The sequence below is a fragment of the Fusarium sambucinum genome, chromosome IV (genome assembly GCF_050947815.1).
Source record: "Fusarium sambucinum isolate potato_lamoka chromosome IV, whole genome shotgun sequence".
In the NCBI taxonomy this organism is placed as follows: domain Eukaryota; kingdom Fungi; phylum Ascomycota; class Sordariomycetes; order Hypocreales; family Nectriaceae; genus Fusarium; species Fusarium sambucinum.
Window position 1 is genome coordinate 4401754 of NC_139291.1, and position 21876 is coordinate 4423629.

Consider the following 21876-nt stretch of genomic DNA (forward strand, 5'->3'; position numbering starts at 1 on the left):
CTCTCGAGTGCGTTACCATCTGATCTCCGACATGAAAACATTTGATTGGCTGATCTCGGAGGGTAAGCACTTACATTCCCGAGGCTGTCCAATCAAGTTTCTCGTCTTCGACGTTGATGACAGAAACCGTTGTCCCTCCTACATCATCGTTTCCATCTTCTGTTCTCCATCCAGATCCATACACATAGCAATATTGAATTCTTTGTTTTCTCTACGATGACTGGCACTGATTTAGCTCGCTACGCCGTAGGTTAATGAGCGCGCAGTTGCCAACATTGTACTAATACGGCCTTTAGTGCGACTATTGCAGGCAAAAGAAGTTCAGGTATGATCCATTCCTGGCCCTATGACACTGTACCTGATTACTTCAGATGTACAAGGGAGTTTCCCAAATGCGGAGCCTGCAAGCCATGGCCTGGTCCATGCAACTATTCCCGGGATATTCCGAATGGCGGTACCAGTTTGACGACTACAGCTACTTTGGCACATGACCAGAAGCCCGATGGTGTACAGATTCGGTTGCAAAATATTGAAAATGCAATTCAAGACTTAACCGATGTCGTCAATAAAGCGGTAGTGGCCATCAATGAGATCTCCTCGACTTCGCTGAAAGGTAACACCATTCTTCACACTACTTCAGCTGACGATCAGGCTTCGAGATTGTATGTTGGCAAGCAGAACTCGTTCGCGGTATTAGATGATGCAACCAATTCTGTTCATGAAGCGACTGGAAGCTTGTCTTTATCACTCCAACAGAGCGCTGCTAGCGAATTACAGTTCTTATCGACTTCATTGACAACAGCAGTAGCTGATAACCAAATAGGAGGAAACTCCTTCTATGTTCCCTCAAAAGCTCAGGGTTACCAGTTGATAGGAAGTAAGGACGACATCAAAATACTCAGGAAACGCAGTTTGATAACATATTTGCAGAATTTCTCGAAAGCGTCTGCCTAGGCGATGCATTCTTCGTGGCACCATCAGAAGAGCTCCTCCTCCAAGTTATATTCAATCCGGGACTAGTTGTACGAAAGTCTTGGGTCGTATACATCGACTATATGATCCTCGCAATGCTGTCTGAGGATCAGAAAGCCGAAACCAAAGGATTCCGAAACAACGTGAAGCTAGCCCTTAATGACAGCAGAATATTCCTCGAGCCGCACTTGGTACACCTGCAGACGCTCATATTGCTAGCCATACATGGTGAAGATTATGCGTCTCCAAGTCTTTCGTGGATGCTTGTTGGTCATGCGTGTCGTCAGGCTGAGGTACTAGGACTTCACTTGTCTAATAGCCCAGACTTTGAGACTCATCAGAGACGACTAAGTTTATTCTGGATGCTTTTTGCTGTCGACAAGTCTTGTTCGTTAGCATTTGGCCGGCCATGTTTCCTTCCATCTAACAAATACACGGTTACACTCCCAGATCTGGGACACTTGACACGTTTCCAACCTCGATCTGAATCAGCAGATGGGCAAGGACAATCATCTGTCTTTGGAGCCCATATGTTTATTGCGCGGATGAAACTTGCTCGCTTGACAGGGGATATTCTAGATCTGGCCAGCAACGCAGACATAATCTCAAAGAGAGACCAGTTGAAGACGGACCTGACCGAGTGGCAGAATCAAACCAAACAAGTGAGAATAAGTCCTTGACTTAGAACGCAATATTTTCAGTACGCATTGAGGTGCTAATGATGACCAGTTGTTGGACGGTATCTTGGAAGGCGAAAGGACTTCATCTAGTCCGAATCAGTTGCGAGAAATGTCACTAGGCATATGCACCATGACTTTTGAGTATCTACACGTCTTTATGGTCCTCACTAGAGCTGATCCATCTTGCGTCGGCCCAAGACATGAAGCCGCGCGAGAGGCTATTTCTCTTCTTCCCACGTTGGTGTCTAATTGGACGTCCATATATAACCCCATGACTTGGTGAGTCCCCATAACAGAGTGCTCTCGATCAATGAGCTAACGCCTTGGACCACAGGCATTTACTCTACTTTCCATTTATACCCTTCTTCGTCATATTTGAGAATCTAGTACATGACCATGCCTTTTCCTTGAAGACTACCAAACAGCATGACATCGAGCTTCTGTCGTCGACTGTTTCGTATTACTCTAGTATGCGCAATCAGTTCCAACTACTAGCCCCTCTTTGTGAACGCCTTAAGAACGTTGCAAATGTGTTCCATCGTTTAGCTGTCGTTCTACTTGGTGGTTACTGCACTTCAGAGCAGGACAAAGAATTGTTTCAGCCTATCTCCGATGGGGATGTATCGAGCATCGGCACCTTGAATAGTAATGCCGCCATGACTGTCGAAGAAATTCAAGTTGAGTTGGGCGACGAGATTGGGGTTGACTTGAAACAATATCTAGAGTGGCTCCCGGCAGATCTATCCCCCCTTCAATCTATACCACTTGGACACATATCGACTGGAAATGTCACCAGCGAGACAATGAACAGTTTCCTAATGGGCGAGCAAGAAGGCTCACGTGGTACGAAGCGCCCGTTTGACGTCATGTTCGACTGGGTTGCATGGGATTCTTATGAGTAGATAATAAAGAAGGACAGTTTGGATATTAACAAAGTCTATTATACAGAACACTACACATGTCCCTGGACTGGGTGGTCTGCCTTGTCGTACGGGTGGCTAACCAGCTCCAAGACTTGTGTCCCATTTGGCTTGTTATCAGTCTGTTTCACTTCTTTTCTTGGTCCCACTGCGCAGGTTAGTGATACGTCAAGTAACTTCATAGACGCTGTAGACTTACCAATATTCAAGCAGAGAAACTTGATCATGACAGGGAACCAAATAGCCACAGCAACAAGTTGACCGAAGCCCCATGTGGAAATGCCACCTTCTGCTGTGTGCATATCAAGTAGCTGCACCATCTCTTGCAGGCTGATGAAAATCATGACAATAGTGAGAATTTCCATCATTGCCCAGAAGATACCCAACCCGCGTCTGGCGCCTCTCGTCTCTGTGAAAGAAAGGAACGACGGCGAAGTCCCACCAAGTTGCGTATACTTGACCTCATCTTTAGAGAAACGCGTCTTGATAAAGTAGAGGATGTAGTCGATAATGAGGCAAGAAATGATGACATGAACAACATATCGACAAGCCAGTGTGGTTGCAAAGAACTCATAGCTCTTCTTCTCCTTGATACCCTGGCAGAAGCTCATCGGCCCAGGCATATTTCCACAAGCTTCTACCGCAGAAACTTGCTTAAGGTGTTGCTCAAATGCTTCAGCGTTAAAGTCCTGAAACTCAGTGATGACAGTCATGAATATCCATGAGAGGATAACGAAGAATAGTGTGTAGAAGCGACGCTCTCCAGCTCGATGCATAACCAACTGCGCCATCAGTACGGGATACATACCAGCTGTGATGAGTCCCTGAAGAATGCGATGGTTAAACATCCAAGAAAAGAGAGTGAGCATGTTTGCCAAACCAGCTTTGTTACTGCCGTCAAAGGTGATGATGGCTGTGATGGAAATGGTGGCAGCGAAAAGAGCCTGGGACTCTTGGAAGTCGCGCATAGCGGATGATGCAGCGTAGGCGAATCGAGTTTTCTTTGCTCTTGTTTGTATTTGGTGGCATGAATCGCGTAGTGAAGAACCCTTTTGGAATGAGGTGGTTACTCGGCCAAACGTCCGTATCCATGATGTCGCGAGTTTGAAGCAAAGACAGAGGAACAGGACGAGGACGAGTTGGATGATATAAGCCGTCACAATCTATCAACCATTGTCAGAAATTTGACTCTTTTGGTATCAAAGAGAATTACTCACTCCTTGGCCTGCAATATCCAGATCAATACCCGCACTGGCAGCTTGACAGTAAGGCTTCGCCATGACTCTTCCAAACCTTTCAATATTTCTAGGCTCTATTGGAGAACATCTAAAGTCATGTAGACTTCCTGTGCAATGTCCGTAGGTTGAATCGGAGCACGACGCCCAAGCACAGTTTCTCACTTTTGTGAAGACATTCAGAGTGTTAAACTTTTCCACGGTGCCAAAGTGAAAGATTTCGTCCATCTTTTTCTCGTTCTCTCGATCAATCGTATCATCTCCAGGACCAACCAGCATACCGAGTGTCGCAAGAGTCATACAATTCCACAGGTTCTCTGGTTTGCTGTACATGAGCGTCGCGTTGGCACAAGTCGTGGTGCAGTTCAGAGCATCCGCATCACCATTGTTACAGCCGTAAGAAATTAGTCGTGCGGGTATTTCAGGCTGTTCAGCGATGGATTTAACGCGAAACAAGTGTGCTGTCTCCCAGGCCTGCCATTGTTTTGGAATGTTGATACCGTGATATTTTCGCGATATGTCGTAGTCGCTAATTAGTTGAAACTTTCGTTCAGGCATTTTGAAAGCGTATAGACAGATACAAGAGAAGATGAAAGAGGGGATTCAACTAGATTTTGTAATCATTTGATCTTTAGACCCCTGGAGCCTGCATCAGAAAGGATTCGCTCTAGGTACGAGCCGCAGCGATTAGTCTAGACTTCAGCCCCCAAATGTGACCCATAGTAAGCAATGCCAACCATTTTTTTGTTTTTTAATTGGTGAGTCGGAAATTAGTATCTTGAAAAGATTGCAACCATTCAGCCCTAGGCAGACAGATGATCACCAACTAACTCACTGAGTTCCATATCCCTGCAGTTTCCGATGTGCAGTAGCAAAGTCACTAATTCTTGGTTGGTAATTCAAATCAGCATAGATAAGAGCGAGTCTAAATATTGACTATAGGGAATATGATCACCGGCTGAAAACAGGTCTAATGTATTAAAACTGCCAATAATTGGCTTTGAATAGAATTCCCACCGTTACCTCTTACCAAACAAAATGGAACCCAAATAAACACAACATAAAACTGAGTCCTGGGACTGAATTCTCTAGATTCACCCGTCATTACGACGAGCCGGCAGAAATCTTCTTGTTGATACCTAAAGCGAACCAAATTAGCTGCCAAGAATGCAACATGGGAATCAGCGACAACTTACTGTTGAAAAGAGTCTGAAAGGTAGTTTCAACCTGGCTTGCATACCGGGCGGATATCTCAGCAAAGGGTATCTTGTTTTCACCTGCGATGGATAAGCTTTGATCACTCAACAACTCGGAGATCATAATAAGGAACATACGAGCAAACACAGCAGCTTCCTCGGTCCTAACAGCCCTCTGGGTCTCTACAACTCTCAAGTTGCCCAAATCACTCTTGTTGCCTACAAGCATGACGACAATGCCAGGCTCGCCGTGTGTCCGGATCTCTTGAAGCCAACGAGAAGCATTTTCAAAGCTCTTGCGGTTCGTAACATCATAGACGAGCAACACGGCGATAGCATCATAGTAGTAGTTCACAGTGGCACGGTATCGTTCCAGACCAGCGGTATCCCAGATGCTAGCCTTGACTGCGTTGGAGCCCACTTGGACGATTTTATTGGTGGGCTTGATACCCAGGGTTGGCTTAGACTCTGCATCGAATTGGGCTTGTGTGAATTGGTTGACGATGTTTGTCTTGCCTACTGCAGAGTCGCCGAGGAGAAGAACTGTTGATGTTTAGTAAGAGCTGACGATAAGCAAGATATTTGGGAGGTATCACCTTTCCAACGAAGCTGTAATCAAACCGTGTTAGCATAATAGAGAGTTTAGCACAATTTACGTACGTCATAGGTGTCTGTCATGATGCTGGCTTGGTTTCGAGGTTCAATGTTACAATGGTTTCCCACGATAAAGACAAAAGGGGCTGATGAAATTTGCAGAGACAAAAGGCTGGAGGCCTTACCGCTTGTTTGTTCGCATGCTGACTAACTTTGGCTCGTGTCGTGGCGAAGCGAGCATAGACGAGATAATGCGAACAGGGATGTTGGAGCTTTAGCGTATTAAACTAACTATCAATTGCCGATGGCTTTGACTGGAAACATGTGATTGATTCAATAATAAACACGATCTGATAGTATTGTATACGATCGTTATCTAGGTTTTGATATTGGCCGTAATCAACCTACATTCACCAACTACAGAGAGAAAAATGTCAGTTGATAAGGAAAGGCCATTATCTAAATATGAACTAAAATTGATGTAATTTATATATAGAAAAAAGAATACCAACAACAAAACTACCAAGTACGTGATGAGAGGCGCGATATCCGGAAAGATTAGACAGAAAGAAAGGTAAAGGTAGAAGACCTTCAGATGGCATGCCACTGCTGTTCAAAACTCTATGTGTACTTACAGCTTCTCAAGCAAAGCCAAGAGTCCTCCGGCAGTTATCGGGTCAGCCTCTTGAACTACAGATTTAGAGTCTGTATCAAAACGCTCAGAAAATAATGGGCTCGAATCACTCGGAAACTGCGATGCACGCCTCTCTTCCCTCTTCTTCCTACTCTCGGCTCTCTTTGCAGGATCTCGACCCTCGGAATGACCCAACCAGAACATTTCTATGGCATGACCGACTCTTTTGGGAATTTCCAAGGTCCGAACCATCTCCTTGACTTGCTCTTGATACAAGACATCCATAGTTGTACCAGTCTTTTCCTTGACAAGGTCGTCAAGTTCCTCGAGCGTTTTTCCTATCATCTCCGGATTCAAGGGATCGTCGAGATTGGAGAAAGATGCTGATAAGAAAGCCTCATGTTTGACTTCCTTCAACTCCAAATTTACCTCCTCCAGACCTGACACAAAAAGATCCTTTCCTAGGCCTGGGGACAGGTCCTGACCCTCATTAATTGAAGGGAAAATTGCGCGCAGCTTTTGAAAGAAAGCTACAATTGAGCATACTTCATACAAACTGCGAAACTCTCTCTCCGACAACCGCTCGAGTTCCCAGGAATTCGACTTGTAAATGCTGCCAAGCTTCTTCAACTGGCATATAGCGTCGAATATATTAGGAGTATGAAAAAGTTTTAGGAGATAGTGGAGATGCAGATCTGACAAGATCAGTTCTGCTCTGGACATTTTCATCCTGAGATAGGTCAAGTCCCGGAAACGCTCACAAGTGAACCATCCCCAACCCATACCAGTAGCAACATGGTGTTGGGCAGACTTTTGTGCGCGGGAAAATTGTCTTTTGCACATCTGCAACACTTCGTTGATGGCTTTTCGTTTGCGTAGCTCTTCGTTCGAGAACTTTTCAATGATGCGAAGCAAGCTCTCTGTAGATTCCCAAAATGCGATACCGCGTACCTTGGCATGGACCACATCAAAGACGTCCCTCCCAGTGGCTTTAAGATATGTACTTGGTTTCATATCTCCGTATACGTAATCCTCAGGGACATGCTCGGGTCGACTAATGAATCGAGCCTCCGCGGTATTGTAGAGCACAGTAGGTTGTGTGCGAAGAAGTGACAGTTGTGCTTTACATCCTTCTTTGTGTCTTACAGCGTCGTCAATCAAGCCCTGCATCCTAGACGCTGGGGTTGCTTCTTCCGTATCATGGGCGTTTCTCTTTTTGCTTGATCCCCTGTTTCGACATTTGCGCTGAGACGTACCATCTAGTATCGCGTCGACGATTGTATGGAGATTTCGAAGCATTTGATCTTGTCTCGAAAGTATGAGCCTCCCTATATGTACCGGCAAGAGAATTCCAGCTTCAATATCGTCGTCAAACCTGTTTAAGATCTCCTCATCACTTTCCTTTGAGATCAGAATCGTCTCTCCGTAAAGGTCTTGGCAGAAGTAAGTAAACGCGTCCCAGGGCCACGGTTGCCATAGTTCATCATTCGTAGCTTCTGTGATGGGGTATCCATTGACGTCTTCCCAGAACTGCTCTTCCAGAGACTTAGTAGCTCGATGCGTGAGCATGTCAAGAAGATAATCTGACTTTGCCTCTGTGATATCGAGGACATTCCAGTCAGGGCAGAGACTCATGGATGAGCACGGTCTATTGATTGATGAATCCTTGGGGATATTAAAGAGAGATGATTCGTTGACTCTCAAGTACTGTTCACGCTTGGCTTGGTTGGATACCCGCCAGATCTTTTGGATTCTGGGGAAGTGTTTCTCATACTTGAGCGCAAGGTCGCCATGCAGCGCTTCAATGTTTGGTAAGTTTAAGTAACCCATGATTGTTTTTGATTGTGTTGTTCAGTCAATTTGAAGTTGATGTTCAGGTGATGAGGTTGTGTCTGGATGAAATTTCCATTCTCAAGTAGGGGGATCCGAAGATTTATATATGCGTGAGGATGCAAGATTTGCGACAACTTCTTTCCACAATAAGATTTATTAAATTGATTTCTTTATGCCCTATTTGAAGTTAATTCTCGTGAAAAGGAGGATATTCTTCAAACCTTGAGGTAATAAACTGATATTAAGGTTTCTCTACAATGCACTTATGGTAACATGGCCTGCTGCCTTATGAAGCCTTTTTCTAAATTGAATACAAATTTACAATTCAACCTAATTTTGGAGCCATTTATGTTCGCAACATATGTAAGTTTAACCTCGAATTTCTTCCATTATGATTTAGCCTTCAGAGCTTATCTCAGCCCCATACTTGGTTATATCAAATGTACTTCCGAATGCCAAACCAATAGATCAAAGGCGGCACAACAATCTCAGTGATAGTAGCTCGTCGAAGCCATGGAACAGCCCATCCAAATACCGCACCTGATACAGCCCTCGCAATACCAGCCAGCACCATTGTTCCCATAATGATAGCCAGTGGGACATGTCTTTCGGAAATTTGAAAGGATGTCCAACCAACTACAGCCCCAAAACCCATGTACATTGCTCCCAAGAAACGGTATTGTGAATCCATGAGAGTGACGACGTCTGATGGGAGTTTAACTCGTTCGTCTGGTGACAGATATTTCTTGACACCTTGGGCGGCATGGTCGCCACCTTGGTAAAGAAAAACAGCTGAGATGCCTTTAAGTATGATTGGTGTAAACTGGGTTGAGGTAAGCCCAGACATGATGGCTGTTTTGTTGATAGAATAGAAGACTGAGAACACTGTGGATGTTTGACAGCATCAGTGAAGAGACTTGGAGTGTTTATTTATACTACAAATACCCCGGCCAAATATTAAAGGAGAGACAAGGCATATCGTATGGCTCGGCAAAATAACTATCCTATTCCGTGCGGTTGGGCTGGTCCTGACAATCAACGCGTAAGAAAAGTCTCCGAAGTCAGGCCACGAGGCATGGCCAATGTCAGCAAAGCGTACCAACATTCCTCCGATCCGGAATAACTTTCCGATATCCTACGGAATATTTAGATGGCAACGGGATTCTTCGCATTCGCTAGCTGTCGCCCGCCTTGCAATAGTTTCATTCTCGCCATTATTGAAGTTTATACATATATAGCCTTGGAGTTTCTCATTTGTGTATTGACTATCCTGTCCGTTGCGATATGACTATAGAATTCAACTTGCAATTAAGTTACACTCTCGATTCAATACGACATCAGAACAATTCATAATGTTTCGACAGCTTTCTCTTTAACATTTCCATTCAAGTCTTATGAGATCATGGTTACGATGATCCTGGCCAAATGCTTGTGCTGTTTTATGGAGCTGTGACGATGCCATGGTATGATATCATAAGTAATTCCACATTGATAAAACGACAAGAATCCTGAACAAGTATTAGCTATTCATCTTCATTTTCATCGATAATCATCTCGATTCTCACTCCAAAAGTCTAATTATAATCTGCAAAATGTCAAACCTTCCCACCAAGGACGATATCAAAGCCCAAGCCGTCGATGGCCGCCCCATCACCCAAACTAAGGCCGCAGCCATCGCTTCAGAAGAGTCTAGCTTAACAGGTGGTGGTCCCATCAAGGGCGGCGCTGCTGCGACTGCTCAAAGTATGCACGATAGACAAAAGAACTTTTTGGAAAAAGCTGGCGAGGTTGTGAGGAAGGATCCCACTGAGGTGACCAAGGAGGATGCCGCTGAGGTGCAAAGGGCTGAGGTAGGTTGACCTGATCGAGTAATAACGAAATCAATGTCTAACCTTGTATCAGGCTCGAGCAAAGGGTGGACCACCTGGAAAGGGTTCAACTGCTTCTGATGTGCAGTCTGTTGCTGATACAAATGCTCAGACATAAAACATAATAAATCTGCATGATAGTAATGAAACGGAGTGCCAATAATAATTTTATCTCTCGATAATTTCGGCTGTTATTATACGTACATATTATTAATTCCATCTATGGTAAAACATCTACGAGCTGTTCCAATCCACCAAAGCATCATCTCCAAGCTTTTCCTTGATGAGACTTGTGCTGAGATCCCAAAGATTGTTCGCCAACTCAGGGTTAGAAGCCTGACTAGTCTCTTGACCCTCCTTGTCAGGATCAATAAAATAGTAGCCGTTCAAGTCCTCCTCCTCAATCTTGGACGAAGTCAATGCCCAGAGGGCACTATAAGAACCCTGTTCGACGTCACGACCAATGGCCAGCATGGCCCAGGAAAGAAGCTTTCCTGTAAGGCCCGGGTAAGCATCCTTCCACTGCTGCTGCATCGCAGTGTTGACCTATGTGACATCAGAATTTGGTTTGTAGTAACAGTGCAAGAGGGACTTACTGCTCCGGGATGGACGGAGAGAGCATAGATTTTGTCTTTGTTTTCGGCAATGACCTTGCCAGCCAAGCCATATTTTGCAAACAAGATCATGGCCAGCTTGGTTCGGTTGTATCGCGCAGTTGGGTCGAGATCCGGGTCATTGATCTCTTCCTTTGTCCTGAATTGTACATTCGACAGCTGGGCAAGACGATGCATCTCACTGGCCTCAAAGACAACTCTAGGAGGTGGCGTGTTGTTCATCTTGCTCGTCTTTCTCAGCAGAGGCCACAACTGATTGCAAACATAGAAATGACCAAGAAAATTGACACCAAAGTGTCTCTCAATTCCATCAGAGTCTAAACCAAACTGATTGGTGTTGATACCGGCCGAGAGTACCAAAAAGTCAAGTCGATCAAGAGATTCGCGGAAACCGCCAAAGACTTCTTTAATCTGAGACAGGTTACCCATGTCACATTCCTTCCAGTCAATGTCGGCGTCGTGCTTCTCGTTCTTGACTGCTTCGATGGCGCTTGTTCCTTGTTCTTCTTTGCGGTTCACCATTATGACTTTACAGCCAGCGTGGGCGAGAGCACGGCTGACTTCATAGCCAATACCCAAGGCGCCACCTGTTACGATGGCGACGCGACCTTGCAGGTTCTCGGGTTTGACGACCTGCGGGCCGATACCTGTTGCGTTTTGGAGGATGGACTGCATATTGTATGTGTTTGAGTTTAGATTAGAAGAGATCAGTTGCAGATTTGTTTTTGTTTTTAAATATTCTTTGTTTCATGCAGTCGACTTGAAGTGAGTCATGGTGACGTTAACAAAGATGCAGATAAGGGAGTATTGTTACAGATGACATCATGATTTGTTCAACAGACGTAATGAATGTGAAGCAAATTCTGGAGTTGTGAATGGGTTAGTTGTTGCAATCATACTACCATAAATGGTTCGTTGTACACATTCCTTTGAAACAACACATCAGTGTTTGTCAATGCGTCAACGATGAAGATGTGGAAAACCTGCGAGTATAATGAGAACTTGAGTTACAACTGTGTCTTGACCTCTATAACGAAACTCTCTATCCCATCCAAGATAGTTCTCTATTGTTTCAGTCCTTCTTGTCATTTGTTACCCTCACATGCTTTCTATATCGATGCATGTCGTCTAGGGTAAGCTCGGCCCCATTGCAACTGTGGATCGCCGAGCTACCCACGGAAATTGCCTAAAACATGAGCGCGAATAGCCTCAAAACGACACTAAACTGTTATCTTGACGGGTCTTGACAAGGCAGACGCTCCACTGATCATCCACCCACCAAGCATGCTAAGAAACAAGCTCAAAAGAAACAAAATAACGATCAGCTCTTTTCTTCAGAGTATCACCGGTATTCCCCTCCCTAGACGGAGATCAATGAAGGTCTTAATGTCACTCTTTTGGGTAACTGATTCAGTCCTTGCCAAAACGTCGCTGCTGCCTTGCCCAACTTGACTCGCCTATTCAGCAAAGCGAGCGATGTTACGTTATAACTTGTTAGAACCAACAACCATCAAACCAACAGAATTAATAAGCCTCGGGCCGGTGAAGTGTTCGCCAAGTCATTTCGCGGTTGGACACTCGAAAGGGCTGAGTTTCCAGAAATGGTCTAGTAGTTGGAAATATCGAAAGATGACTCAGGAAACAAATCAAAAGAAACGGGTCGTCGGTTGATGAACTATCTCTTGGCAAAGGAATCGGCCGCTCAGCCGAAAGGATTCAATGGGATGAGATTGCTACAGATAGATACCTTGTTAAGATATGGCAATTGATGTCAGTGGCTGAAAACGGTCAAACCTAAACTAAACAAGACGCGTCAATATTCCCCAGATGGTGGCTTTCGTGTCACGAAAACAAGTGTCATTTTTAAAATTACCCATCTCATCAAGTGATGCGAGAAGGAAGAAAACACGTGCATCCTAAGATGGGCATGTCCTGTGATGAATTCACTCCAACTTAGGCCAGGGGGTTAACTAGTTCGTGCCTCGCTAAGAATGAAGCAAAGGATCCCTGTCCCTTTTTACTCGTGAAAAAGCGCGACAAAAGGGCCGCTTTTCCTGAGACTAGCGGTTAGATTGACAGATTAGCCTGTTAGTTACAGCATACAAAAGTGGTCAGCACACTAACAGAGCGTCGAAGGATCACCACACAAACAGCCTGATTAACTCATAAAGATCTAGACTCAAAATGCGAGAGAAAACGACTTGCGCTAAAGAGGAAATCACCGGAGTTAACGAGCCATGCAGGGGCAAGAAAGTCTGTCTGTCGGCCGAATCCCATTGTAACCAAGGAGACAAGAAATACTGGCAATTACTGAACTTGATCATCTTCAACGACAACGGCGATCAATCACTTCTCAAACTCAATATGCGGCTCTGTACAACCATTATCAACATCCTAGGCAATACCTTTCCCTCTCCCTTGGAAAACAGAGACAGTTCCAGGGTCTCTCGGACATGGGTCAGCAGCAGCCTTACAGAGAACCGGACCTGCACTAGCCAGGGGTAACAGCAGAATCGGGCAACTCGATATGACTAGACCAACATTGGACTCCTCTCTGACCACACACAGAGACACAGATGCAGGCAGACACATGCCAGACTACGCCTCTTTCGATAATGGCTGAGATTGCGCCGCACTCTCTGTCTGTCACTCACGCAGCCGGTTAAAACCACGATACCCCATCGATTCTTTGCTGTGTCTCAACCGCTCACTCACTCCCTTCTTTCTTCCCTTATCACCCTCACGTTCTTTACCAAGCAAACGAATTCCGTTGCGGAATTCTTTGCTAGCCAAACATGGCTCGAAACCAGTCACTCTTTTCTTTTCTCCTTCTTACATTCCTTTCTTCTGTCGTTTCTGCTCAGGATAACTCCACTAACCCCGGAGATGTAAACCCCGTCCCACCCGTCGGCGAAATCAAGACCGAAGATCCCATCTCTAGTCCCCTCACCGAAGGATGTCCTCGACCATGCAGCGAAGCTGGCAGTGATCCCGTCAACTGGACACAGCTTCACAGCTTGGAAGAGCTTGATGGCTGCGATCTCCCCATGCTCTTCGCTTTCAACGTCGAGAACGACTACAGCGACTCTGCTACTCTTTACACATGTGTTACATCCACCTCTACAAACACCCGTCGCGAGTTGGGAAGCCGTGTCGAGGCGCGTGCTGCCACGACGTCTGTTTCTCTGGCTAGTAACTGTGGTGCTGAGAAGGCTACTGTCAAGACTACTTCTGCCTTTGGTCGAAGCGGTGCTCTTCGATCTGGAAAGGATGTCGCTGCTGCTGCTGGTCTTCTCGCTGACTATCTCGACAACGGTGCTGACTGTGGAACTACTATCATTTTTGCCAAGTCTGGTTCTTCTATCGCTGGCCTCTACGTCGGAGCCGAGGTTCAGAAGGGTAGCGCTTCAAGCACCCTCCGTCAGTCCCAGGCTCGTCTGCAGCAGGGTGTCCAGTCATTCCAGGTCTGCGATACCAATGACAAGACTGCCCAGACTCTAGGTTTCTTTGCTGCCAACGCTGTAACCGATCTAGAGTCTGCCCAGGCCGCTGCTAAGACCTGGTCTAACGGCAAGTGCATCACCATCGCCGGAGCTTCCAAGTCATCCATCAACCTTGGTATTCTCACCACCAACATCGTCAAGGCCCGCAGCGTCGAACTTCAGTCTCGTTTCGCCGGTGTGGATAACCTCCTTGCTCCTCGTGCTGACTGCCGAGCCATCCAAGTTGCTTCCGGCGACAGCTGTGCTTCTCTGGCCAAGAAGTGCAAGGTCTCTACCACCAACTTCAACAAGTATAACAACAAGAAGAACTTCTGCTCCACTCTCGCTCCTAAGCAGTGGGTTTGCTGCAGTGCTGGTACCCTTCCCGACAAGACCCCCCAGCCTACCAAGGATGGAACATGCTTCATCTACAAGATCAAGTCTGGTGATGGCTGCTACTCTCTGGGTCAGAACTTTGGCATCACGCAAAAGTTCATCGAGGATGTCAACAAGAACACTTGGGGCTTCAACGGTTGCAACCGTCTTCAACTGGGTCAGCCTATCTGTCTCAGCAAGGGCAAGAGCCCTATGCCTATGGCTATCGCCGGTGCCGTCTGCGGTCCTCAGAAGCCTGGCTCCAAGAAGCCTTCCAATGCCAAGACTGGTTGGGACCTTGCTGGCATGAACCCTTGCCCTCTCAACGCTTGCTGCTCTGGCTATGGATTCTGCGGTGTCACTTCTGACTTCTGTACTAATACTACAGTCAAGGGTGCCGCGCCTGGTACTAGCCAAGCCAACACTCCTGGTTGCATTGGTAACTGTGGAACCAACATCGTTGGTAACACCAAGAAGCCTGCCAAGTTCCTTAACGTAGGGTACTTCCAGGGCTACAACCTTGGTAGACCTTGCCTGAACATGGACGTCACCAAGCTTCCTGAGATCAAGACCGCTTATACACATATTCACTTTGCCTTTGCCGGTCTGACTTCCGACTTTTCAGTTCTTATCGAACCTGCTACCCGCGAGCAGTTCATCAAGTTCAAGGAGGTCAAGGGAAGCTGGAAGAAGATCATCTCCTTTGGAGGCTGGGCCGGCTCTACCGATGCCTCATCCTTCCAGCTCTACCGCGACGCCATCAAGCCCGCCAACCGTAACAAGTTTGCGTACAATATTATGACTGTTCTCAACAACCATAAGCTCGATGGTGTTGACTTTGACTGGGAGTACCCCGGTTCTGCCAGCTCTGCTGGATCTTCTACTGACACTACCAACTATGTTGAGTTCCTCAAGATCATGAGATCCAAGATTGGCAAAAGTGGAAAGACCATGTCTGTTGCTCTTCCTGCTGCGTACTGGTACCTGAAGCCTTTCCCTGTGACTCAAATCGCACCCCTTGTTGATTACATGGTCTACATGACTTATGATCTTCACGGTCAATGGGGTAAGTCCTTTTATGTTCTCATCTTGTAACTTTTACTAACTTGACACAGACTATGGTAACCCCACTATCAACTCTGGCTGCCCCAACGGCAACTGTCTCCGCTCTCACGTTAACAAGACCGAGACTCTCGACTCCCTCGCCATGATCACCAAGGCCGGCGTCGACCCCGCAAAGGTAGTCGTCGGAATCTCCAGCTACGGCCGCAGCTTCCGAATGAAGGACCCCAAGTGCACTGGCGTAACATGTCAGTTCACCGGCAGCTTCAGCGTCTCCGAGGCCGAGCCTGGTGTTTGCACTGGCGAGCCCGGATACCTCTCCGACGCTGAAATTCGCCTTATCGCTTACGATGCCAAGCAGGGCAAGGCTGGTGTCACTGCAAAGACCTGGTACGACAAGGACTCTGACTCTGATATCATGACATATGGAACAAAGGGCAAGGGTATGACTGATTGGGTTGCATACATGGGTCCCACGACCAAGCAGAAACGTACCCAGTGGGCTCAAGGACTCAACTTTGGTGGTGTTGTTGATTGGGCTGTTGACCTGGAGACTTGGTTCTCCGAGAAGCCTTGATAAGAGATGCTGCTGATACATGATGGATCTTCGCTTCTTAATCTTGCCGGTAGATCGTATGACGCTACGGCCTTTTGATAATGTATATTTATTGCTATACTAGCTCATGAATGTATGATGAACTACATAGCCTCTTTTGTTTCGGTTTTCTTTGCGTCTTCTTCGTATTGCTTCCATCGGTATTCTCTCTCGACCCCATTTCGTCGCTGTGCGGTATCGCAGAGTTTCTCGTTTCCGCACTCGCATTCTGCACCAGGGCGAAGCCATCGATATGTAAGACTCCACCGAAGCTGTCGTAGTCTAACAGTACCATCAGGCAGAGTATCTGTCTTGCGGGATTTGATGCCATGGGTCCAGTGTAATCGTGAGTCGCCGCTCATTTGCATCATGCTCCGTGGTAACAAGTCTACCTCGATCTTTTCTCCTGTCTCTTTATTGGCAAATTGCATCATAAGTGGTGAGCCAAGAGATAAAGAGTACAGTTGATCGAATGGGCCATGGGTGTCGACGTGAGGTGGTATCCCAGTGCCCGGAGCATACTGTTGAAGACAGACTTGATCAGGTGGACGGCCTTCAGTGGTGGGTAGTAGAGGCACTAGCCAATCCGGAAAAGATTTAAAAGGTGTTTCCTCATCGATTCCGAATGTCTTATAGCTGAAAGTATAGCCATAGTGTAGTGATAGTCGTCCTGGACGAGTTGGCCAATCCAACTCATTCTCAAAGATTTGCACAAGCTTTTCTTCATGTTCAGGTGTGATGAAGTCTTGTTGCATGAATATGCCTGAAGGTGTGATCGGTAGTTCCTCCATTTTAACAAGTGCTATAACTGATCAAGTTCCATTATTGTTGTAAAATGGTTTTGTTAAGTGAGATTACCAGACTGTGGTTCGAGTTTACTCACGAGATGATTCGAGTTTTCTAATCACGTGACAGGTTTATATGGCTGTTGAAAGTAAAAAACAATGAATCGACATGGTAAAGATATCTCTTGATGGATAACATTACAAAACTACGACCTTAAATAGACCTCATCACCTATACCTTCGGTAAATCCACCGTTCCTGGCGTCCCAAAACTCTATGGATGCAGTATCGAAAAATCTCTTCATCGTCCTCCTAGCATCTGAAACTAGTTCTTTGCACGAATGGAGATTCGCCAAAAGCTCAGAGTCTACAGCATCAAATACGCAATCCACATAGTAATTTAGGGCGCCTTCCATCCTACATTCGTCGGTTTCGATCTCATCACGCTCAAGATAATCAGTGTCAGGGATGGTTTCATCAAGGTCGCGTTCCGGGAGGGCGATGAGATGAGCCGCCAGGATAGTGGTAGTAGCCTCGCTTACAGGAGCGGAAATCCTAGGTATCGTTAGATTCATTGAAGACGAATCTCTAGTCTAGATAGTGGCTTACCATTTCAAGGCTGAATTGCGTGTTAACATTTTAATCAGCACAATTTCGTTGCACTCTCGAGCGGCGTCTGCCAAATGCCGCCAGTTTGATGGCAGCAATGGTGAGGCTGAACTCAAGATGCGCGTATCCTTCCCATGATTAAACTTGTTGCTGAAGTCTTTCAGTTGTCTTAGCCAACGCTCATTGCCAATACTGAGGCGCGCAACAGAGTAAAGACAACGATAGTACGCAAGCTGCAACAGCATCTCATGTAGTAGGCAGGACCTCGTCTCAACCCCGACTGGTATCTCCCGACCTAATTCAGCCTTGTCAAAGTCAGGCCGCTCCAAGTGTATGTGCCACAGCTCGAGCATTCGGTAGAGACGCTCTTGCGCCGCTTCTTTCTGGCTGTAAGAAACCTTCACGGCCCTGACGGAACTCGTGAGGTCGTATAATTTGCCCTGAATCCTGGCTAGCTCTGCCCTTGGCTGGAGTATTGACTTTTCGAAAGGGTAATTCATGGCAACAATCCCTGCACCCTCGCTGCAAGGCATCTCTTCGACATCGTAGCCGATGTCATGGTCTTGAAGAAGATACGTCTCACATGTAATCAATGATAGATCGCGATCAATAATATAGGCGATCCAGAAGAGCCGTTCCCTGTTGTGACGCAGTACGGAGGGCAAACTGTACGGCAATGGAATATGGAGAATCAGCCCATGAACCATCTTCACAGCTAAACCCATCAAGTTACTGGCGGATTGAGGGTCTTGCCCAGCCATGAGCACCAAAACCAGACCAAGAGTAGTGCGGAGATTGAGTAAGATCGGGTCTTGACAAACAAACTTGGATATGGCCGACTTGACATTCGCAATGCAGGTGATTCCGTTTCTTTGATGAGGTTATTAGCATCTTCCCAAGAAGTATATCTAATAGCCAACGCAATCACAACGTTGATAGCGGCCCAGTCATCGTGGTTGCGTTTCTCGGGTATATTGTACCATCTTTCGACCATTGACATGAATTCGGAAGGGGGAAACAGTGGCATGCCTGTGTTGAACATGCCAAAGTAGTCGTCAACATATTTCTTTACTTCTTCGGAAGGAGGTAGAGGAAACGGATCTATTTGATTAGAAGTCATGGCCTCTTGATCGGGCTCTACCTTGATAAGTTTAGTGCTGTGAGTGGCGATAGGGTAGGCCGATGTGGTTCGTCGTATTTGTTCTTCAACAGCCTTGAGGCGACGTTCAATGCTAGTGACTCTATCGTTGTCAGATCCATGATTATTTTCCCGCCAGCCTTCACTCACCTATCACTTGATACTTCTCGAACGGACGGTGTGCTTGATGTCCATATACATGAGACCATGTGAAATACACAGTTGGAACATTTGGGCTTCCTTGTATCACACTTGTACTTTTTCTCAATACAAAAGTCGCAGCCCTGCGCAAGTTAACTCATTGAACTATAATGCATTGTTAATGCATTATATTGACGAACCTTTCTACGCTCGAGGCCCCTGACATCATTTGATCGATCCATGATTTAATTGCTTGTCATTCCTGGGTGGTTACAGAGGATTGTCAAGCATGTGAGAGGGTTGCGGATCCGTCGTCGCTTTTTTCTTGGAGATTGGAAGAGATGAAAAAATAAAGAGAAGACAACCCCTGAGATTTGGTGTTTTATCATGCTAATAATATCCCGTTGTCCCAGCAATGTCGGAACAATAAGGGGGAAGGTCCTTCATGTTCTTTGTAGGCTACAGCTCAACTGACTACCCCACATAAGGTTGACCTGACCATTGCGGTAGGTCTTCGACCTTGGTATGGTCAATATTGCTTTATAAGAAATATTATAAAAAAATGTAAAGAACAAATAAACTTGAAAATATCAATGATACAATTCAGGTACATTTTAAGAGACTAAGAGAACATACGATAATAAGTGATAAAAGCCACAAAAAGTCATATTGATGTTGAAGACCCACAACCAAGGTCCGATGAGGTGGGTGCAGTTTATTATAAATGGCAAATTGCCCAACGCGTTCTATTCTCCTTCAATCTTTGCTCATCATTCTACATATGAAAATAAATAATTACAGCCCTGACATACGAGATCAGAGTCTCGTTCACGAGATAAGTATCTTGGGGTAATGATTGAGGGTACGAATGGAAAAAGAATAGAATACATAGCAATACTGCACTTTCATCATAGCTCATTGCTTACAACATTGGTTCCAACGCAATAGATTCTTAGGTACTGAGATATTTCACAGCAATTGTACGACAATATATAACTATATCTACTGTAAAATTGACAACTGATTAGACAATTGTTATCTATGAACTTTATGTGTTCATGTGAAGACACACATCTTGGAATATCTGAGCACATCACTTGGAATGGGTCAACCCATGCCTCGAACAGCATACTATGTATTTCCTGTCCTTCTTTTCACAAGACAGGCAAGCTACACTGCAGCAGTGCAAAGTGTTAGGTTGTATCAACAACGAAAGATAATCTCAAAGTATTACTGACGTAACAAATTTGTTTACCAAAATACAATACTAGAAAGAACTCTGATAACTCTTTGTGAATAACACACAAGCTCGGGCTCAAACCTGCACAAAAAGAACAATTGAGGCTGAAAACATCTCCTGTTTCATCACACCCAATGCTAGACTAACTCATTCTAACCAAACGACCGGAGAAAACCCTAACCAAGACAAAACCAACATCATGATCGTAAAAGACAGACTTTTCAACGCCTCTTCCAGAAAAACACAAGAATCAAGACATTGTATGAAAGCTTCAACGCGCCCGCAACAATAAATGCAAGCCAAAACTGATCCAGCCCTGCAAACAAGCCAGTGACATATAATCCCAGACAACTTCCTATCGTCTTGACGATATTCACGACACCCATGGCCGACGTGCGTTCATGATCCAAAACCCCAGCAGAGATGAATGCTTGACGAGGCGCATTGTCGATTTCTCGAGTAACAATGCGAAAGATAAAAATGACGAGCGCGACGTACTTGTTCCCGGGGACGCTGACCATAAGTAAGGAAGCAGAGTTGATAGTGTGGCATAACACCATGGTCTGTACTTGACCAATGGCCCGTGAGAGAGGGGATGACGCGAGATTGAGAATCGATGAGATAATGCCCGCTGTAAAGGTTGCAGATCCCAAAGCGCCTTCAGGCATGTCGTACTCGCGTTTGAAGAAATAGATCATCCAAGAGATCTGCGCAAGACCGGAACCAACAAAGTCCAGACCCATGGCAATGGAGAGCTTCCACATGAAATCGAATGACTCTCGTGTGAATAGACGTTTTTCCTGCACATCAGCAACAACATTTGCTTGAGACTCAGGACTCTGCAAATCATTGACAACACCACCGTAATTGGGGATATTCTCCGTCAACAGTGGTGCATCCTCTTCCTCGTCGGCCTCCACAGGATGAAACCCGGACGGAGGCGTAGCACAATGCTCCTTTTGTTCAACAATTCGCTCAACATCTGCGCTCAAAAACAGAGAGCATATCAATTTGATGAGACCAATGGCAGCATAAGCGAGGAACACCACGCGGTGACACGAGACCTTTTCCAGACCCGCATCCTGAAGAGCGTTGATGACCCAACCGGTGAGGAGGTTGCTTGCGGCGGTGCCAAACATGCCTAGCATGGACCACCAGGCAAACATTTCGTTGCATGTGTGAGACGTGCTGAGACGAGCAATTGCTGATTCCTCAATCGCTTTGAAGGGATCAATCTCGTTGGCACTGGACAGTTAGTTAAGCACGGTAACATAAACGCGAACACAAGAGCAAACGTTCAAGTGTGATTGAGCATTGAGTGAAAAACGTACCTCGGATTGATGACAGCTACAATACTGGCCAGCAATAATAGCCAGAAATTCTCCAAATACGCAAACGCCGCACCACCAAGACACATCAGCAATGCGCCGACGGCAGCAGTCAGTCGAACACCAACACGATCACCAACCCAAGTGAGGACAAAGCTAATAGCAAGGTCTCCCACGAGAGTCAGTGTCATGAAAAGTCCGATTTGGTTATCATGAAAACCCAGCGCGTTGAGATACAGCGCTAGGATGAGGGTGGTGCCACCATAGCCTAGCAGACGGACGAAACGCAAAAGTATGAGGATCTTCAGGTCCCGGCTCGATTGCCAAAGGACGTCGGCACCGATGGAAGAGAGAAAGCCTCTAGCGGGTTTCCATCCGGCCATTGTGAGTGGGAATAAGGGAAGGGAGGATAAGAAAGACTACTCTTGGTGTGAGCAGCTGAGGGAATTCGGGGGGAGGATGGCTCTGTGAAGCCCAGCTATGTACAAACAAATGGATGAACAACAGAGTAACTCCGCCAATCCTCCTCTTGCAAGCCACGCTCGAGATAAATACTCAATTCAAACCCTTCAACA

The 21876-nt window shown here is 46.0% G+C and overlaps 11 protein-coding genes across 11 annotated transcripts; 3 read left to right on the plus strand and 8 right to left on the minus strand.

Annotated features, from left to right (window-relative positions):
- Positions 1–216: 216 nt before the first annotated feature.
- FSST1_001480 (uncharacterized protein) lies at positions 217–2554 on the plus strand (the record flags this gene model as incomplete). The annotated part of the gene is made up of 6 exons (XM_083227379.1): positions 217–246; positions 297–325; positions 372–877; positions 931–1634; positions 1702–1931; positions 1987–2554. The coding sequence occupies 6 exons, from the start codon at positions 217–219 to the stop codon at positions 2552–2554; spliced, it is 2067 nt and encodes a 688-aa protein (XP_083091662.1).
- A 50-nt stretch (positions 2555–2604) lies between these two features.
- FSST1_001481 (uncharacterized protein) lies at positions 2605–4365 on the minus strand (the record flags this gene model as incomplete). Its single annotated transcript, XM_083227380.1, has 3 exons — positions 2605–2720; positions 2772–3735; positions 3790–4365. The coding sequence occupies 3 exons, from the start codon at positions 4363–4365 to the stop codon at positions 2605–2607; spliced, it is 1656 nt and encodes a 551-aa protein (XP_083091663.1).
- Positions 4366–4911: 546 nt separating this feature from the next.
- FSST1_001482 (small GTPase superfamily) lies at positions 4912–5681 on the minus strand (the record flags this gene model as incomplete). Its single annotated transcript, XM_083227381.1, has 5 exons — positions 4912–4946; positions 5004–5084; positions 5142–5546; positions 5600–5612; positions 5664–5681. 5 exons carry the CDS (start codon positions 5679–5681, stop codon positions 4912–4914), a joined length of 552 nt encoding a protein of 183 aa, XP_083091664.1.
- Positions 5682–6228: 547 nt separating this feature from the next.
- Positions 6229–8061, minus strand: FSST1_001483 (uncharacterized protein; the record flags this gene model as incomplete). Its single annotated transcript, XM_083227382.1, has 2 exons — positions 6229–7476; positions 7570–8061. The coding sequence occupies 2 exons, from the start codon at positions 8059–8061 to the stop codon at positions 6229–6231; spliced, it is 1740 nt and encodes a 579-aa protein (XP_083091665.1).
- Positions 8062–8500: 439 nt separating this feature from the next.
- On the minus strand, positions 8501–8911 carry FSST1_001484 (DUF4345 domain-containing protein; the record flags this gene model as incomplete). Its single annotated transcript, XM_083227384.1, has 1 exon — positions 8501–8911. One exon carries the CDS (start codon positions 8909–8911, stop codon positions 8501–8503), a length of 411 nt encoding a protein of 136 aa, XP_083091666.1.
- Positions 8912–9656: 745 nt separating this feature from the next.
- FSST1_001485 (uncharacterized protein) lies at positions 9657–10050 on the plus strand (the record flags this gene model as incomplete). The annotated part of the gene is made up of 2 exons (XM_083227385.1): positions 9657–9914; positions 9967–10050. 2 exons carry the CDS (start codon positions 9657–9659, stop codon positions 10048–10050), a joined length of 342 nt encoding a protein of 113 aa, XP_083091667.1.
- A 116-nt stretch (positions 10051–10166) lies between these two features.
- Positions 10167–11221, minus strand: FSST1_001486 (uncharacterized protein; the record flags this gene model as incomplete). Its single annotated transcript, XM_083227386.1, has 2 exons — positions 10167–10478; positions 10529–11221. 2 exons carry the CDS (start codon positions 11219–11221, stop codon positions 10167–10169), a joined length of 1005 nt encoding a protein of 334 aa, XP_083091668.1.
- Positions 11222–13341: 2120 nt separating this feature from the next.
- FSST1_001487 (glycoside hydrolase superfamily) lies at positions 13342–16042 on the plus strand (the record flags this gene model as incomplete). Its single annotated transcript, XM_083227387.1, has 2 exons — positions 13342–15469; positions 15519–16042. The coding sequence occupies 2 exons, from the start codon at positions 13342–13344 to the stop codon at positions 16040–16042; spliced, it is 2652 nt and encodes an 883-aa protein (XP_083091669.1).
- A 122-nt stretch (positions 16043–16164) lies between these two features.
- FSST1_001488 (uncharacterized protein) lies at positions 16165–16851 on the minus strand (the record flags this gene model as incomplete). Its single annotated transcript, XM_083227388.1, has 1 exon — positions 16165–16851. The coding sequence occupies one exon, from the start codon at positions 16849–16851 to the stop codon at positions 16165–16167; it is 687 nt and encodes a 228-aa protein (XP_083091670.1).
- A 200-nt stretch (positions 16852–17051) lies between these two features.
- Positions 17052–18801, minus strand: FSST1_001489 (fungal specific transcription factor domain-containing protein; the record flags this gene model as incomplete). Its single annotated transcript, XM_083227389.1, has 4 exons — positions 17052–17400; positions 17455–18324; positions 18375–18695; positions 18743–18801. 4 exons carry the CDS (start codon positions 18799–18801, stop codon positions 17052–17054), a joined length of 1599 nt encoding a protein of 532 aa, XP_083091671.1.
- A 1393-nt stretch (positions 18802–20194) lies between these two features.
- Positions 20195–21684, minus strand: FSST1_001490 (major facilitator superfamily domain-containing protein; the record flags this gene model as incomplete). Its single annotated transcript, XM_083227390.1, has 2 exons — positions 20195–21218; positions 21305–21684. The coding sequence occupies 2 exons, from the start codon at positions 21682–21684 to the stop codon at positions 20195–20197; spliced, it is 1404 nt and encodes a 467-aa protein (XP_083091672.1).
- Between the last annotated feature and the right edge of the window lie 192 nt (positions 21685–21876).